Source organism: Coregonus clupeaformis, chromosome 26, assembly GCF_020615455.1.
Source record: "Coregonus clupeaformis isolate EN_2021a chromosome 26, ASM2061545v1, whole genome shotgun sequence".
NCBI lineage: Eukaryota > Metazoa > Chordata > Actinopteri > Salmoniformes > Salmonidae > Coregonus > Coregonus clupeaformis.
The window spans coordinates 20,215,076-20,234,004 of record NC_059217.1 but is presented as its reverse complement, the minus strand read 5'-3'; the positions used below and the strand labels follow the sequence as shown (position 1 = coordinate 20,234,004).

The 18,929-nt window shown below is 42.1% G+C and overlaps 1 protein-coding gene and 1 long non-coding RNA gene across 2 annotated transcripts; both read right to left on the bottom strand.

Moving 5' to 3' along the window:
* Positions 1–1,779: 1,779 nt before the first annotated feature.
* On the bottom strand, positions 1,780–8,391 carry LOC121540313. The gene is made up of 2 exons (XR_005995482.2): positions 7,608–8,391; positions 1,780–3,031 (listed from the first exon to the last, which is right to left on the bottom strand). It is a non-coding gene; the product is annotated as an uncharacterized LOC121540313 (long non-coding RNA).
* Positions 8,392–10,069: 1,678 nt separating this feature from the next.
* LOC121540314 (alpha/beta hydrolase domain-containing protein 17A) lies at positions 10,070–17,578 on the bottom strand. The gene is made up of 5 exons (XM_041849090.2): positions 16,615–17,578; positions 16,024–16,403; positions 14,611–14,805; positions 14,020–14,199; positions 10,070–12,655 (listed from the first exon to the last, which is right to left on the bottom strand). Exons 2-5 carry the CDS (start codon positions 16,395–16,397, stop codon positions 12,430–12,432), a joined length of 975 nt encoding a protein of 324 aa, XP_041705024.1. The 5' UTR covers positions 16,398–16,403; positions 16,615–17,578; the 3' UTR covers positions 10,070–12,429.
* Between the last annotated feature and the right edge of the window lie 1,351 nt (positions 17,579–18,929).

The following is an 18,929-nucleotide window of genomic DNA, read 5'->3' as shown; positions in this document are numbered from 1 at the left end:
CATCCACAGGGCAAGAAGAGTTGTCACTGAATGGTTTGATGCGCATGAAAACTATGTAAACCATGTGCCGTCTCCAGATCTCAACCCAATTGAACACTTTAGGGAGATTCTGGAGCGGCGCCTGAGACCGCATTTTCCACCACCATCAACAAAACACCAAATGATGGAATTTCTTGTGGAAGAATGGTGTCACATCCCTCCAATAGAGTTCCAGACATTTGTAGAATCTATGCCAAGGTGCATTGAAGCTGTTTTGGCTCGTGGTGGCCCAACGCACTATTAAGAAACTGATGTTTCCTTTTGGTTTGTCAGTTAACGTACCTGTATTTTCAATGTTGAGATCGCCTCCATCAAAAATAAATATGCTTTATTTTGAAATTAGTTGGAGATTTTCAGAAAGAAATGTGTAGAAACAGGTGAATGTTGGTTAACATAAACTGATTGTTCAGCGGGGTGGCAGCATTTCATCAGATAAACCAATCCATCTAACCTGCACACATTTCTATCAATATTAACCCCTCATTGTAGTCAAGGAAATACATCACACCTATACAGTATGTATCTGGATTTGAATGAAACAGTATGAGAATACTTTGCTTTCTTACAGTCTGAATAATTATATTACACTGAGCAGCCATAAGTTATTTTCATTTTTTACTGCTTTGGTGCTATTTTCACAAGTATGTGGTGAATTTTCTAAACTCTTAGTACAAAACTCCAAACTGGTAACACTTGTAACGCAGCAAGTTTTATATTCAAACCTTTTTATTGTGCATTCATTTTATTTGGAGACATCTTTTAGCACACAACCATTGATCCAAAATAGATGTTTACTGTGAAATACCATGAGAACATTTATATAAACACCAAAACACAACATAATATCTTCTCAATTTAGGGCTCTATTCAATCCACATCGCAGAAGTTCAGCTTTACAGCGTGATTGAAATTTAAAGGCAATTTTCCCGCTTTAGCGGAGACAGCATTCACGTTAAACGCTGCATATATCGGCTCAATCGGAAAGTACGTTTACATTTCTATCGCGGAATCTGTAACGCTTCAGCTTTACAATTTCAATAGAGACCATAGTTGTTTTAACAACCAGTTAATCCAATAGCAAAAAATGCAAGATACATGTTTAAATATGTCCCTTTAAATGTAATATTCTACAGTACTGTAAATTACAGTACATTACACTGTTTTCACATTTGGCAATACACTAGCACTATCAAAGTTGACCCATCAAAAATTGTAAATCAAATTTCCATCATATCTATCCCATGTGTGATCAAAGATGTGATCATTGAATCATCGCCCGTGTAGCTTAGTTGGTAGAGCATGGTGCTTGCAACGCCAGGATTGTGGGTTCGATTCCCACAGGGGGGCCAGTATGCAAAAAAACAATGTATGCACTCACTAACTGTAAGTAGCTCTGGATAAGAGCGTCTGCTAAATGACTAAAATGTTTAAAAAAATTGAAGACATCTTTCACGATCATTGGTTTCTAAAACCAATGTATTGTCAGATATAATTACAACATAAGTGTACTGTAAACAAATGAAAGAAACATGACGCTTAGCAGGCACTAGTTTACATCAAGTATGTCTTTGGCCATAGGTTCTCATCGACATCATTGGCTTCTGTAACATGCTCATTGTTCATGCACCTGGGGAAAACCCCTTTTGGCTCAGTTATGTAGTAAGAGTATGGCACTAGAAACACCAGAGTGGTGGGTTCCATTCCCACTGGGGTCACTTACAATAATGTGTGGACTCACTGTCACTTTGGATACATAAATGCCATTTATTACAGTACTGTGTTGCCAATGCAATTTTAGCAAAGCAGTGTGAAACACCAAAATACTTCATTTTGGATACATACCTATAGGGGATGCATTACACATCTTGTCAATATCAGATATTTTTTACTTATTTAATGTGAAGTAAAATCATAAGTCATAATAGTACATTACAGTATATATATCATATTTTATATGTTTATACTTATCAAAAATACATTTTCATTGTGTTCTCAATATGTTGTAGAGAAACCATTAACCTATAAGTTTACAAAATGGTTTAGTGATTATCAATTAAGAGCAGTCGGATTAAGTCATAGTTAAATGTATTTTAACAAATGAGAAGACAATCATATCAAAAGTAATGAGCATTGCATTGTGAATAGCTATTACTTAATATGAACATGTATTGCAATGTGAAACGTATTTCTAGATGAAACATTGATTAAGTTTGGTGAAAAACTAATTGTGTGTTGTACTTAGTCAATTGAAAAACGTGCTTAGAGTTCTGAAACAACTGCCTTTTTGATGATCTGTTTTGAGTTTTGTACAAAGTGTTGTGAAAATGTACCAAAGCGATTAAAAAAAACAGTAATCAGAAAACACCTATTGAGAAAGTGCCATCGTTGGAAAATGGCATGTCTTAGAGGGCTGGCTCTCAGAGCTCAGTTTACCAGTCAAATACCATACAAAATACAAGATGAGTTATCTGAGACAGGCTGAGTGAAGTAGGCTACAGTAGCCTGGTCCCATCTGTATGTGTGCTTTAGCCAACTCTGCTGTGCATCGTGTGTTCCTTGTCAAGCCAAACATGAATGTATGGCATCATGACAATAGTCAAAGGAGTTGTCTTAAGACAAATCTGGGACCAGGGTATGGCTACAGAACCTCCTCCTCTCCTATCCCGCACTTCTGCTTCCCCACAGTGGAGATCCAGTTATCCATTGGTCTGACAAGGGGTGGATTCATTAGTCGGATTCCGTTGCAAAACATTTTGCAACAGAAACCGTTACCGTTTACTCTAGGAACCAAATGGAAGCAAACAGAACGAAACGGGGAGGAACCTTCCTGAATTTGTCCAATAGAAACTCTTATTTTCGTTGCAAAATGTTTTCTGTTTCGAGTCAACTTATCCGTTGCAAAAAGTTTTGCAACAGACCTAACGTTTTTGTTCGTCTGAACAGGAGAACTTCTTGTCACAGTCGGGCCAGGTGCAGTTGTAGGGCTTCTCACCTGGGATGGGATGAAGAAACATAGTTATTATTCACTACCAACATACTTGCTTCTCTGTATGCAACACGCATTGCCTCAGTGGTGTAAAGTAACTAAGTAAAAATGTATTGAAGTACTACTTAAGTCGTTTTTTTCCCCATATTCCTAGCACACAATGATTACACAGTGGTGTAAAGTACTTAAGTAAAAATACTTTAAAGTCCTACTTAAGTAGTTTTTTGGGGTATCTGTACTTTACTATTTACATTTTTGAAAACTTTTACTTTACTCCACTACATTCCTAATGTAATAATGTAATTTTTACTCCAATACATGTTTCCTGCCACCCAAAAGTATTCGTTACATTTCAAATGTTCAGAAGGAAGAAAATGGTCTAATTCACGCACTTATCAAGAGAGCACATGGTCATCCCTACTGCCTCTGATCTGGCGGACTCACTAAACACAAATGCTTTGTTTGTAAATGATGTCTGAGTGCTGGAGTCTGTCAATTTAGAAAATAAGAAAATTGTGCAGTCTGGTTTGCTTAATATAAGGAATGTGAAATTATTTATACCATTTGAGCAGGGGCACAACTTTAGAAGTGGGGGGGACATCATTATTATAATATATTTTTGTGACTGGATAAACACTCCAAACAGCCTACCCGACCACTCAGAGGCATCCGCATGGTCCTAAAGCACACCGTTGCCTCGTTTTGTATCACATTCCAATGATAAAACTGGGGGGGGGGACAGTTGCACCCCTGCATTTCAAAATCAAATCAAATCAAATCAAATCAAATTTTATTGGTCACATGCGCCGAATACAACAGGTGCAGACATTACAGTGAAATGCTTACTTACAGCCCTTAACCAACAGTGCATTTATTTTAAACAAAAAAAGTAAGAATAAAACAACAACAAAAAAGTGTTGAGAAAAAAAGAGCAGAAGTAAAAATAAAGTGACAGTAGGGAGGCTATATATACAATAGAATAAAGTGACAGTAGGGAGGCTATATATACAGGGGGGTACCGTTGCATAGTCAATGTGCGGGGGCACCGGCTAGTTGAGGTAGTTGAGGTAATATGTACATGTGGGTAGAGTTAAAGTGACTATGCATAAATACTTAACAGAGTAGCAGCAGCGTAAAAAGTATGGGGTGGGGGGCAGTGCAAATAGTCCGGGTAGCCATGATTAGCTGTTCAGGAGTCTTATGGCTTGGGGGTAGAAGCTGTTGAGAAGTCTTTTGGACCTAGACTTGGCACTCCGGTACCGCTTGCCGTGCGGTAGCAGAGAGAACAGTCTATGACTAGGGTGACTGGAGTCTTTGACAATTTTGAGGGCCTTCCTCTGACACCGCCTGGTATAGAGGTCCTGGATGGCAGGGAGCTTTGCCCTGTGATGTACTGGGCCGTACGCACTACCCTCTGTAGTGCCTTGCGGTCAGAGGCCAAGCAGTTGCCATACCAGGCGGTGATGCAACCAGTCAGGATGCTCTCGATGGTGCAGCTGTATAATTTTTTGAGGATCTGAGGACCCATGCCAAATCTTTTTAGTCTCCTGAGGGGGAATAGGCTTTGTCGTGCCCTCTTCACAACTGTCTTGGTGTGTTTGGACCATGATAGTTCGTTGGTGATGTGGACACCAAGGAACTTGAAGCTCTCAACCTGTTCCACTACAGCCCCGTCGATGAGAATAGGGGCGTGCTCAGTCCTCTTTTTTTCCTGTAGTCCACAATCATCTCCTTTGTCTTGGTCACGTTGAGGGAGAGGTTGTTGTCCTGGCACCACACGGCCAGATCTCTGACCTCCTCCCTATAGGCTGTCTCATCGTTGTCGGTGATCAGGCCTACCACTGTTGTGTCGTCGGCAAACTTAATGATGGTGTTGGAGTCGTGCCTGGCCATGCAGTCATGGGTGAACAGAAAGTACAGGAGGGGACTGAGCACGCACCCCTGAGGGGCCCCCGTGTTGAGGATCAGTGTGGCAGATGTGTTGTTACCTACCCTTACCACCTGAGGGCGGCCCGTCAGGAAGTCCAGGATCCAGTTGCAGAGGGAGGTGTTTAGTCCCAGGATCCTTAGCTTAGTGATGAGCTTTGAGGGCACTATGGTGTTGAATGCTGAGCTGTAGTCAATGAATAGCATTCTCACGTAGGTGTTCCTCTTGTCCAGGTGGGAAAGGGCAGTGTGGAGTGCGATAGAGATTGCATCATCTGTGGATCTGTTGGGGCGGTATGCAAATTGGAGTGGGTCTAGGGTTTCTGGGATTATGCTGTTGATGTGAGCCATGACCAGTCTTTCAAAGCACTTCATGGCTACAGACGTCAGTGCCACGGGTCGGTAGTCATTTAGGCAGGTTATCTTAGAGTTCTTGGGCACGGGGACTATGGTGGTCTGCTTGAAACATGTTGGTATTACAGACTCAGTCAGGGACATGTTGAAAATGTCAGTGAAGACACTTGCCAGTTGGTCAGCACATGCTTGGAGTACACGTCCTGGTAATCCATCTGGCCCTGCGGCCTTGTGAATGTTGACCTGCTTAAAAGTCTTACTCACATCGGCTACGGAGAGCGTGATCACATAGTCGTCCGGAACAGCTGGTGCTCTCATGCATGCTTCAGTGTTGCTTGCCTCGAAGCGAGCATAGAAGTGGTTTAGCTCGTCTGGTAGGCTTGTGTCACTGGGCAGCTCGCGGCTGTGCTTCCCTTTGTAGTCTGTAATAGTTTTCAAGCCCTGCCACATCCGACGAGCGTCAGAGCCAGTGTAGTATGATTCAATCTTAGACCTGTATTGACTCTTTGCCTGTTTGATGGTTCGTTAAGTATAGTTTAGCATTTCCTTTTACTTCTGATACTTAAGTATATACAAAAATAGATATACTTTTAGAATTTTACACAAGTAGTATTTTACTGAGTGACTTTCACTTGAATAATTTTCTATTAAAGGGAGAATCAGCTGTTGAAACAATAACAAAGCAAACCGTTTTGGTAAAAAGCTGAGGGATGGGACTGGAGAAATGTAACCACTCAAATTCATAGACCGAGCTATGGATGCAAGGACTGACCATCCATTATATCAAAATTATAGTTTTAACCATGTTGTGAGGCTATACAGTGTTTGTTTTCATTTACATTGTTTACAAACATTGGAGTAAAACAATTGTATATTTTGGGTTCTGATTATGTACGACAGTTGAACTAAGCTCATGAGGCATTAACTTATATTCTGCATGCTCAGACGTCAATTACATTGGACTGTAGGCCAATAGATGACGGAGCATGGAGGCTAACTGCAAAGCTATGCACATAGGCCTACCTGTGTGTCCTTATATGCAACTTCTGGTGCGACACTTTCCCGTAGGCCCACAGCAATCAAACGTAGCCTACAAACATGTCGCTTCGCATAGCCTCGATTGTTCGGTTGTCCATTACATTGGACTGTAACGTTAGGCTAATAATAGGGTCAGTGCTATCCGGGATCGTTGACCGTCCCTACCCTGAACCCTAACCTTAACCCTACCCTAACCATAAACCTTACCTAACCCTTACCTTAACTATTTAAAATGTAAACTTCAATGGGGTGGGGACGTCCCAAGGATCCCGGATAGCAGGGACCCTAATAACAGATGACTGAGAATAGAGGAAGAGGCAAAGCGAGAGGTTTTACTCTGCCCAAAATCTGTCTATGAAAATCAGCCCACGAAGTGAGGAATTTTTGTATGGTGGTCAATGAGTGTTGAATTTGGTTAACAAAAAATGTGATTGTTCATTTGCTACGTGAGGCTTATTTGATTGAATATAAGTTTTGTAAAGGTTAGGTTGTTGCGAATGCACTGATATAATTGGACGCAAGTGGCATTTCGATAACTTACCCAAAAACGACTTTATGTCTGAGTTGGTCATGATAGATATAACCCGTTTTAGCATGGACTTTGCCATAGAGTGGTGAGGAGGAGGAGTTTCCCGTGTCCGGAAATTACTTCACCATTCCTTTTCTATATTCAGGGTTCACTCAAACATTGTTTTAAGCTTTGTTTTACTATTAACAGTTACAGCTGATTCGGGATTATATATTGTATTCGCTCTCCTTAAATATAAGTCATCTAATTTTTTTCATTTAAGTCTCTGAATTGTTTAATCAAACATTTCGCCGCCAGCTCCTGATATCAGGAAAAACTACAATCTGTCTCCTGAATTAGCCTGGGTGCACATGTGCACTAGGCCCGAGCTTGTTTTCCCTGGCTAAACTAGCTGGCTAGCTGCACTATGCTAGTTTACGTACTCATTGCCAAACTTCATAATTACTGCACCTTCAACATCAAAACTCTTTTGCTAGTTATACAATCATGTAACTAAGAAAATCGCTGGAAATAAACTTGAAAATGATTTCTTGTTTTATTGTTTTGTTGAGTAATCATGACTGGTTCAAGATATCTGTCGTAAGACGACGGTGGTGAAGGATATCATTGCTACTTAACGCGGACCCATCTTCGAGGACATGTATTTCCATTGTGAGAGCCGTCCCTCGAATATCTTGTCAATATCATAGACAATCTTTGATGGATGGTAAACTAACTGCTAAACTTCGCACATACCTGGGTGTGTCCTTATATGTGACTTCAAGTGAGATAATTTCCCGTAGACCCTGACACAGCCATCAAACATGTCGCTTCTTTTTAACAACTGGAGAGTGCGATAGTCCGTGTCGCTCACCAGCTGGTATAGGCGATATGCGCGCGAGTATAGATAACGCAGCGTCGGTGTGGCATTTGGGGTAATTTTAGGGATTTGGGTTGGTGGAATCGGACATCGTGGTGTAGCCGCTTTCCTCGCATGAGATGTGTGTCTGTATCAGTTCCTCCAAATGAATAATTACTATTCTCCTGCAAGACCGACAAAAGGCTGAAACCTTCCATGCTCATCAATAATCGCGGTAACGGCCATGATATTGGATACTTACAGGGTTTCACGCACTTCCTTGTCCTCGCTCAAGACAGGTCATTAGAATTTTTGTAATAGATAATAGCTAAGCACATCTGCTGAGCTCCCCAATTCAGTGATGCCAATTTAGCAATTTTGTTGCTAGATTTAGCAACTTTTCAGACTACCCTGGCAACTTTTTTTTTCCAAACAGCACCTAGTAACACATTTAGCTACTTTAAAACATTTATTTGGAACTTTTAGCAACTTTTGAAAAGTGACTCAAACGCTAAAATGCACGCATTTTACCTCTAAATGACACAAAAACGATTTTCTGTCACACACTCAGTCACAACACACGTGCCTGGCTGCAAAACTGCATTGTGAGTGAAGTCAGCAGCAGGCGCTCAGCTCATGCACAGGCAGCAGCAGGCCAGCCAAGCAGCACAACAACCTGGAGAGAGATGCCTAGCGCACACGTCATTATTTGAGTTAAGTTAAGTTGCTTGTTCAATAAGATAGCATATATACCTTGTTATTAGCTTGTACCTATTCAATGCTATTCATTGACTACAGCTCAGCTCAGCGTTCAACACCATAGTGCCCTCAAAGCTCATCACTAAGCTAAGGATCCTGGGACTAAACACCTCCCTCTGCAACTAGATCCTGGACTTCCTGACTGGCCGCCCCCAGGTGGTAAGGGTAGGTAACAACACATCTGCCACGCTGATCCTCAACACGGGGCCCCTCAGGGGTGCGTGCTCAGTCCCCTCCTGTACTCCCTGGTCACCCATGACTGCATGACCAGGCACGACTCCAACACCATCATTAAGTTTGCCGACGACACAACAGTGGTAGGCCTGATCACCGACAACGATGAGACAGCCTATAGGGAGGAGGTCAGAGACCTGGCCGTGTGGTGCCAGGATAACAACCTCTCCCTCAATGTGACCAAGACAAAGGAGATGATTGTGGACTACAGGAAAAAAAAGGGGACTGAGCACGTCCCCATTCTCATCGACAGGGCTGTAGTGGAACAGGTTGAGAGCTTCAAGTTCCTTGGTGTCCACATCACCAACGAACTATCATGGTCCAAACACACCAAGACAGTCGTGAAGAGGGCACAACAAAGCCTATTCCCCCTCAGGAGACTGAAAAGATTTGGCATGGGTCCTCAGATGCTCAAAAAGTTATACAGCTGCACCATCGAGAGCATCCTGACTGGTTGCATCACCGCCTGGTATGGCAACTGCTCAGCCTCCGACCGCAAGGCACTACAGAGGGTAGTGCGTACGGCCCAGTACATCACTGGGGCCAAGCTTCCTGCCATCCAGGACCTCTATACCAGGCGGTGTCAGAGGAAGGCCCTCACAATTGTCAAAGACTCCAGCCACCCTAGTCATAGACTGTTCTCTCTGCTACCACACGGCAAGCGGTACCAGAGCGCCAAGTCTAGGTCCAAAAGGCTTCTCAACAGCTTCTACCCCCAAGCCATAAGACTAATCATGGCTACCCAGACTATTTGCACTGCCCCCCCACACCCACCCCATATTTTTACGCTGCTGCTACTCTGTTAATTATTTATGCATAGTCACTTTAACTCTACCCACATGTACATATTACCTCAACACGGTAATGTCTACACCTGATGTATTCGGCGCATGTGGCAAATAAAATTTGATTCGATTTATAATTGTTGATCAGTTAGGTAGCATGTTAACTAACTACCAATACACTGCTTAAAACTATAATTGTTCAGAATGTGTAGGTTTACTAGTTAATAAAATAAATAAAATGTAATTGTTCAGTAATGTGTAATTGACCAATAATTCAATGTGTTGTGTTTAAAAAATATATATATCTGATCATATAAAATGTGTTGTTTATATTACCTTTACAAATAAAAATATGTGAAAATATACAAACAAATCTAAACTAACAAATGTCAAATCATATTTGTCGTCGAGATGGCCAGTCAATCTGAGTAACGTTATTGTGATCCAACACTCATGCTGTTCTTTCTTTATAGAATGCCAAAGGTGAATCACAGAGATGAATGGGAAAATGGTGAATAGAGTTGACTTAAACATGATTTACAGAGAGCAGTTCTATATCAATGAGAGAAACATAATAGTTATCACGTTACAGACATGGAAGGTTTATTTTATCTATTTGTTTTTTTTGGAACAAAGGAAAAACATTTTAAAAACATAATATAACAAAGTTGTAAATAATAAACCATGCATAACTGGATAGAATAACACATCAACCCCCATCATCCCCTTGGATCCCAACCCTCACCCCCAAAAAATCCATACAGAGATAGCACATACATTTGAATAAAATGTGTTTTTTCCATAACTTAGTTTCTTCAAACAAAAGCTCGGAATGTGTCTGTCTGGAGCTCCTCTCACACTCCAAGTACAGTCAGTCCGTCACCTCCCACTAGGGTTGCAAAATTCCATGAACTTTCAATATATTCCCTGGTTTTCCATAAATCCTGGTTGGAGGATTCTGTATTTCCTGCTTATTCCCTCCTGCTTCCGGTAACCCTCCAACTGGGATTTCGGGAAAACAAGTGAATTTCTTGGAAGTTCCCAGAATTTTGCAACCCTACCTCCCACACATGCTCCTCTCTCAGGCCACCCAGACACAGAAATAAGTTGTATTACTTGTATTCTCTATACAATTGTCCATCATAGGGAGTAAACACGCTCAAGCTGTCCCAAACTAAACAGCATATCCTGGCTGATTCAGGGCGCACAACTTTTGTTCCCTAACTATATGTGGTGACTGACAAGAAACCCTGTACTATGGGTCATGTGATGGACTTTTTCTTTGGTTCTGATTAACATACCATTAGAAGAGCAGGTATGCTTTGTTCAAGACAGAACATTTCCTGTTAAACTTTGGTTGCTATGTACATGTTATCCTGACTCCCCCAAAACCCAACCAAAGGATCTCCACTATCTTGTGGTGGTAGACCCCATCTGCCAGAGATGTTGGGCATTCGCTCAAGTCAACTTTCACACACAGACGGTCAGAAATGGTGGAATCCCAAGTCTGTCTGAAATAGTGTGGCAACAGGACGAAGTGAGTGAAAAGGGCTAGTTGGAGCTGTAAAGGGAGTCTGCTGGAAATAAACCTAGTCAATAACAAAATAGAGCACATCCTATTCCATAGCTCTACTAATGTTATAATGAAGTGTTATTTACCCTAAAATGAAGTACACGAGCCACTAAATCACACATGTAACATGACAAGGCTGAATACGTGTTTTCAAATGTCATATAGGACCAGCAGCGAGTACTGTACATCACCGACTCCACTGTACAGCGTAAATAACATTATTGAAACATGACTGTTCAATTCCCCTCAAACTAAGCTGCATTAATGGATGTGGAGAGTTTGACCCTTTTCAATCCATTTGATCCTAATCTTTAGCAGCAAGTTCAGTTAATCCTCCATCCAGCTTAGTCTTAACTGACCCGACCCAATTTACTATGTGAATGGCCATTACCGGCAAAAGCTTAGTGATTCACAATGATTTAGTGTTTTTGGAGGTATGAAATAAACTCACTGATTAGAAATACCTAAAGTGAAATTGTATGTACAACTCTGTAAATCACTTATAAAGATCACTTACACTTACAAAAAAGCCTTTGAAAACATCTTAAGCTGGATGTGGAACTTCCATTTCAGACAGAAACCCAGTAAGAGGTGAATTTAGTTCAGTGTGTGAAACATAACAGCGGTTGCCGAGCTAGAAATCAATCATGCCTTAGAGATATGCAAGCGACTTAAGAATGCTTTTGAAACAATGAATTTGGCTGAGATTTTGGACTTCAGCCAAAGCAATAATTCAGCAACTTTTTACAATAATTTTTGCTCTAATCACTTTCTGGATTCAAATGAATCCATGCTTAATAATTATAAAAACGTACGATTTATATGTCTATGAAACAAATTATTCATAGACAAGGACTATTAATCTGACAGCTTAATTGTAAACGAGAGAGAGAGCAAAGAAGATAAAGATTCCACACAAAACATTAGCAACAAACCTGCATTCAAACAGGACACAGTTATACTCATCTGTCAATACCACATGATTTGTAAAGTAGTGGCTCAGTGTCATGTTGTGTTATAAAAGAGAAAATGACAAATATTCATCACTCAATTATTTGTCCATGTTAGGGTTGTTAGTTAAAGTTGCCTCCAGGACCAAGTTTGGGAAACCCTGGACTAGAGAATCCCTGACCAGGAATAATGACGGAGACAGAGACAGAAGATGAAAAACAACAAAGACAGGGCTGCGAGCATCCAGACAAAGTTGATCAAAAGGTGAAGGATTATTCATTCTGAGAGGCCAGGCTTCAGCCCTCCACCCGTTCCTCCCAGACAAAGCCACCCATTTCCACTGACCCACTCCGACCAGGGGAACAGCACGGAGCCAGAGGAGGACTGGAACCTGGAGGCCGAGGTGGTGTGGGGGTATCAGGCGTGCTGTGCAGCCAGCTCCTGGCCAATGAAGCGGCGCAGGCGCTCCAGGTATTGGCTGTACAGTTCGATGTCGTTGTGTCCCGCCCCCTCCACCCAGAGTGGCTCCACGGCCTTGGGACAGCGCTCGAACAGAGCCAGGCCGTGGGAGAAGTCGATCACCTCGTCCTCCGTCCCGTGGATGATCAGCACCGGCGACGTGATCTTAGACACCTTCTCAATGCTGACAGAGAGAGAGACAATGGGCAATGGAGTTACAGAGACTGGGGATAAGGGAAGCAAAGGTAGTCACTAGATTGCCATGTGTGTAACAACATTGTTATAACTAAGTATGTTCTTAAAGGGTAACCGTGGACAGAAAGCATTGTACAGACTTCTGTCTGTTCTAGCATGGCCGGTTAGTGCAACATGCCCTGCAACTGTGAGCACTGACCAGCAACTGTTGTCTAACAGGTCGAGGAACAAACAGGACAGAGGGTAGATAATAATGAGAACACAATCCTGCTGCATGTAAATGCATCTCCCAGCTCAGCTCAGCTCAATCTGCTAGTTCAGAAGGAAGAGAGTACTCTCAGTCCTCCCTCCGTCCCCAACATAACTGTGGGTTGGCTATAAGCACATACAGATCTGAACCAAGCTAGTATTACATTACTGGGAGTCCACTGACTGGATGGCGTATGGCAGGGTTCAGAAACAGGCAGCCTGTGGACCAAAACCAGCCTGTGGGTGATTTTTTGGGGCCCCCAAAGATTTTAGTTTGTCAAAAAAGACTGTAAAATCACAAGGAATTCGGCAAAAAAAGTAGTATTCCTACAAATAGAAAGAGACGTGATCGTGTCTCAATGTAATCAAGGTATGAAATTATTGTTATTTTCAAATACAATCTCTTTTTGGGTTTACTTTTTGTGTTCAAGTGTACAAATTATCATAATTATTTTCCCACCATCCGCTTGGACACAAATCATTCCTCGGCTGAATCTAGTTGCCTACTCCTGGAGTATGGGAGTCAGTGTGGGCTGGGGAGTGGGAGAGCCAGCTGGGCAACAGGCACCCAAGGGTGGCCTAACTCAGGGTGGTGGAGGAGAACACTGGAGGCTTTCACCACAGAGCAGAGGCATCCCCGTCCCCATCACCTACTCTACTCCTACACTGGCACTGCCTGGTACTGTACTGGACTGTAATGGAATCCTATTCAGTGAACCAGCATGTGATTCTAATGGCTCAAATACCACACCATCACATTTTACATAATAAAGGGAGATGATATGATCAAATGACTGGAGGAGTCAGTGTTTACGACACCTGCTTATGATCTGATGCAGAGTGAGAGATGACTCAGTTATGACTCAGATGTGCCGAGGCTGTTTCCCCAGAGAGAGAGACTGAATAATGAAATACATGAAAGAGATTGCAGTTATTCTTTTAGTTGGACATATCTTTTGCCACTGACATTTCCAGTTCTACACTTATTTGCTAATCTCATCATGTGCTATTATGTGAAAATGCCAACAGGCAGACAGACAAACAGACAAGCAGTCAAGAGTTGAAGATAAAGCGATAAGGAGGAAGGTGTTGTGGGTTACTCACTTGGGGAAAGCATCAAAGCAGTAGGTCTTCTTGGTGTCTGGGAAGGCCACCCGCATGCCAGAGGTGAGGGGGGAGTGGAGCACCACGGCGGCACACTCATACCGTGATGCCAGGTCGACCGTGGGTACAGTGCCAATGCTCTGCCCGTACAGGATTATGTTCTCTGGGCTGATGCCATATCTGATCACAACCAGGAAGAAAGAGGAATTAAACACAATCATGTCAGGGAAAAGCTAGGAGTGGCAAACACTAAAACAATTTAAACATAAATCCATCCTATGAAGCCTAAACTGTGATAATAAAAATCTAGGAGTAAACGGGTAACAAATGTCTGCGAACATGGCATGCCTAACATAAAAACCAGCTGTAGCTCCATAACTCCAACACACCTATCCAAGGACAGCCATTGATAACAAAGCATCCCATCAAACTAATGAGTCCATTAGCTGCATGAGCCTGTCATTGTGTGACATTACCCCACTCCCTCTGTAAGGTGACATCTCCCACTGACTACACAGCCGTCCCTCCCTGACATGATGTATAGAGCCCCAGCCTGCCCAGCCCTGTGCGTTGCGGCGGTGCCGTACGTACCGTGTGCGCAGGGCCTGCCAGGCAGCGTCAATGTCAGCGTAGAGGTTCTTCTCTGAAGGCTTGCCCGTGCTGACACCGTAGCCGGAGTAGTCGTAGGAGAAGATGTTGCAGTTGATACGCGTTCCCAGGCCGATATAGAAGCTGCTCATCTGGCCAAGGTCCACCGCGTTGCCGTGGGAGAACAGCACTGTGAACCTGGTGAGAGAGGCCACAGAGAGATGACTAGGTTACTAAGACGGACCGTACCTGGTCTTTTTACCTATCCTGACCTGTACTGTGTGAATAGCAGATTCCCATTAAAACCTCAGGAATTACCTATTTGAATGGGACTTGAATGTGTTGATTAAGTTATGGTTATGGCCACAGACTCAAGAGAGGACTAGTTCACTAAGTTTAATTCCTGTCTTTTTACTTGTTCTGTACTACATGAATAATAGGGTTGCTATTCCGCAGGCATCATCCATGTGCTTTCTATTCATGAATTCAAGCTGTGCTCCCTAAAGCAACTGGATACTCTCTATTCTTTAAAGAGACTCGGCCCCTCCCATACAGTAAGCCATTGCTTTGCTCTTGGGCTTTTTGCTCAAAATGTGACCCTGAACAAGGAGTGCCATATTACATTGCATTCACGTGTGACACTGGCACTACATCAAGTGTAACAGGACCCAGTCCATATCTTCTCAAATCAATTTAGTTGATTACTGAAATAAATCAACAAGAGCAACAAGTAGGCTACCTGAAGCCATACCATATAAAAACATAATAATGTATAAACTCAGCATACCAGACTATCAATCACCAATAGACAAATCAGACTATCACAACTCACCAATATCATCTTACAAGACCACAGGCAAAAAATGAGCGCATGAATTGGGGTAAGAACAAGGAGAATGGTATTGGTAGGTCAAAGAAGTCCCCTGTAGCTCAGTTGGTAGAGCATGGCGCTTGCAACGCCAGGGTTGTGGGTTTGTTTCCCACGGGGGGCCAGTATGAAAAATGTATGCACTCACTAACTGTAAGTCGCTCTGGATAAGAGTGTCTGCTAAATGACTAAAATGTAAAATGTAATGAACAATGAATGAGGAAAGCAGGAAGAGAACAGGTTTGAGATAGCCCGACACAATGAGGAAGCAAGTCCAGGAAGTAAAGAAATAGGACACAAGCAAGAGGGAAAAGAATGGCATAACAAAAACAAGATGAGAGGAAAAGGAGGTGAGTTTATCAGAGGATGTTTAAAAAAAAAACATTTTTAGTCATTTAGCAGATGCTCTTATCCAGAGCGACTTACAGTTTAGTGAGTGCATACATTTTCATACTAGGATGTGTGACACATGGTGAAACAAAAGGGCCTCAATGAGCCAAGGTGTACACACAAGCACCTACACACACACACACTTACACGTGACTAACCTGGCAGTGGGGGCACAGCGGATGTACATGCAGCCCACTCTGTTGCCACGACTGGAGCGGGTAAGGAACACCTCTGTAGCATCCAGCTCTCTCTGGGAATACTGGAACTCAGCTCGCTCTGTCAGGTGGAGCTTCCATTTTCCTTCTGCAGGACCAGTGCTGCCTGAACCCCCTACAGCAACTCCATGTACCCCACTACCTCTGGATCTTAGCCCTGCGGTCCCTGCTGTCCCCGGGTCTGCAGACCCCTCCAGGTCTGGGAGGAGGGAATATGTAGGCTCAGGAGGCAGGAAGGCAAGCTTGGCAGCAATACGGCTCGGAAAGGGGGGGCAGCAGAACAGGCAGCATAGCTCACTGACAGATAGGCCATTCATCGTCCACTTTGTGGGGGCAAAGACAGATGAGCACTGTGATTGTATGTTATTCTGTACTACAACGAAATTTGATTCACAAATTCCACTGTAGTTAAACAAATTCTGAACAAGACGGTTGACAAATGTAGCTGTCATCAATGGTTAATCGACATCTAACAATAATAACACATTAACAATAACAGAACATCTTATGTTAGAGAAAAAAAGTTAGGCCTACCTGTTATTGAGAAAGAAACTAACTATAATTACATTCAAAAATCTACCAGAGATCCCAAGTCAAACCACTACTCTCCAAAACAAAACAGGGAAAGTTGTCCTGTCAGCAAAAATCAAAAAGTAGCTAAGACAGTTGTCTGAAAATGTAATTTTGAAAGTAGAATCGGGGGATTTTTAAGTATGGCTGAAGTCCACGTGAAATCCATCTTTCCAGGTATTGGCTGTTGTTATTGAGGTATTTTCGTGCGCATCAACTTGATCATGGTTGGAGAGAATTGAGTAACTTCAGCCAGCAGGTAACGTTATAGCTACTTTCCCAGTTAGCTAGCTAATGACTAACTAATGAACAACTGTCTATATCTGGATAGCTGAAACACCCACTCTGTTTATACCTCATTGCGCATAGCTGTAGCTGACGGTTTGCTGAGAAGTGTCTATCCCACCCACTGTAGTCAGCTGTAGCTAGCAGGGTTCAACAATGTTGACCTTCTACTAGCTACCTAGCTAGCCTACAGCCAAAGGAGTCAAAACGTTAACGTTAAGTCGTGCCTTTAAAACACGTTTAAACTGCAACGAAATAAGTAAACACATCACCGGCACTGCTAAAAATTATGAGACACAAATACAATTTTCGGATTAACCACAGATACCAAACCAAAACTGGCCACCTAATGTTAGCTCGCAGAAATGTATCCGCTAACCAGCTAGCATTGGGTAGCTAGCTAACTAGTTTAGCTATTCAGACCTGGAAACACCGTCTCCTCAGATAGGACAGTCATTTATGGACTGACGCAAATATATTTAGAGACTTAAAAAACAAGCGTCCAGAATACCCGTTTTGATAATCACATCTGTTTTGTGGTTGAAATGATTACTTTCGAGCAGCTATCTAGCTACTGTCAATTATTAATCCATTCCATTGGATGTGCAATGTATTTTTTTCCTTCTGTTTCGCCGCGTCCGGAAATGACAGTGGTTGAGAAGCTTCCAATGGGAAAGCAGGGGGAATTTTGGTCGTCACTAGTTACCACAGCCACAAAGTCACAAACCCCGCCTATTTCTACAATGTATCTTCTTAAAATATTATTTTAAACGTTAACCATAACCTTAACCACACTGCTAACCTTATCCCTAATCCTAACCTTAAATTAAGACCAAAAAGCAAATTGTTGTTTTCATGTATTTTTACGAAATAGCCTATTCTGACTTTGTGGCTGTGGTAACTAATGGAGACAGAACTTTGTTATCAATAATAATAATAATATGCCATTTAGCAGACGCTTTTATCCAAAGCGACTTACAGTCATGCGTGCATACATTTTTAGTGTATGGGTGGTCCCGGGGATCGAACCCACTACCTTGGCGTTACAAGCGCCGTGCTCTACCAGCTGAGCTACAGAGGACAGACAGATCTACGTTACAGGCAGTGTTCGAGAGCATCAAAACCGTGATGTATAATGGGTCAATTGTGACTGACTGATCTAGAAATAATTTAGATTAGTTATAGCTCAGATAGAATAATGAGGGAAATAGGAATGGCTTCTTTTTGTAGGCACTAACTCCACCATGGTTCGTTGGACAAAGCCAATGAGAAAAATGAATGGCGTTTTTGTAGGGTTTTTTGGATAAACGCAGAAAGGTCTGTGGTAAAAACAGGTTTAGGAGATTTTATACGTTTTGCTCTATGAGATAACCTTCATCAGCTAACGTCACTTTTTGTGAATTTTGAAGAATGTATGTAATAATAAACAACATAAAATAAACAACATAAAGGCTTCATAATTCATAAAGGTCATGTTAACTGACTGCTATTATCTAATAGAACAAAACATATAAGATCTCCTAAACCTGTATTAACCTCAGCGTTTATTCCAAAACCCTAGTCTTTCCCCATTCATTTTTCCTACAGGGATCGCTCAATGAACCAGAGGTAATTTATTTCTGGGTTTTACAACTACACGCTGGCGAGATCTATTTAGGATGCAAGGTGATTTGTAGATCAGTCTCGCATTTAAAGTTGGCTGCAATATCGAACATATCCATTATCTAGTTATCTTTTTTGGACCACATTTGGGCCTACACTTCATGAGAAATGTATCCCTATTGTTTCTCTAACTACCAGATCAGATGGAATGTGAATCATTCTAAATACATACCATAATACAAACACAATAATGATGTGTGAATCACGTATTGTTCAATTTGTCAATTGTTGTTTATCTCAAATGAATAATTTTGTTGATTTCAATGAAAAAGTATTCCTGTGTAGAGTGAGAATGTTATCTTTGCAAGATAAGGCTATTGGTTGCTTGTAAA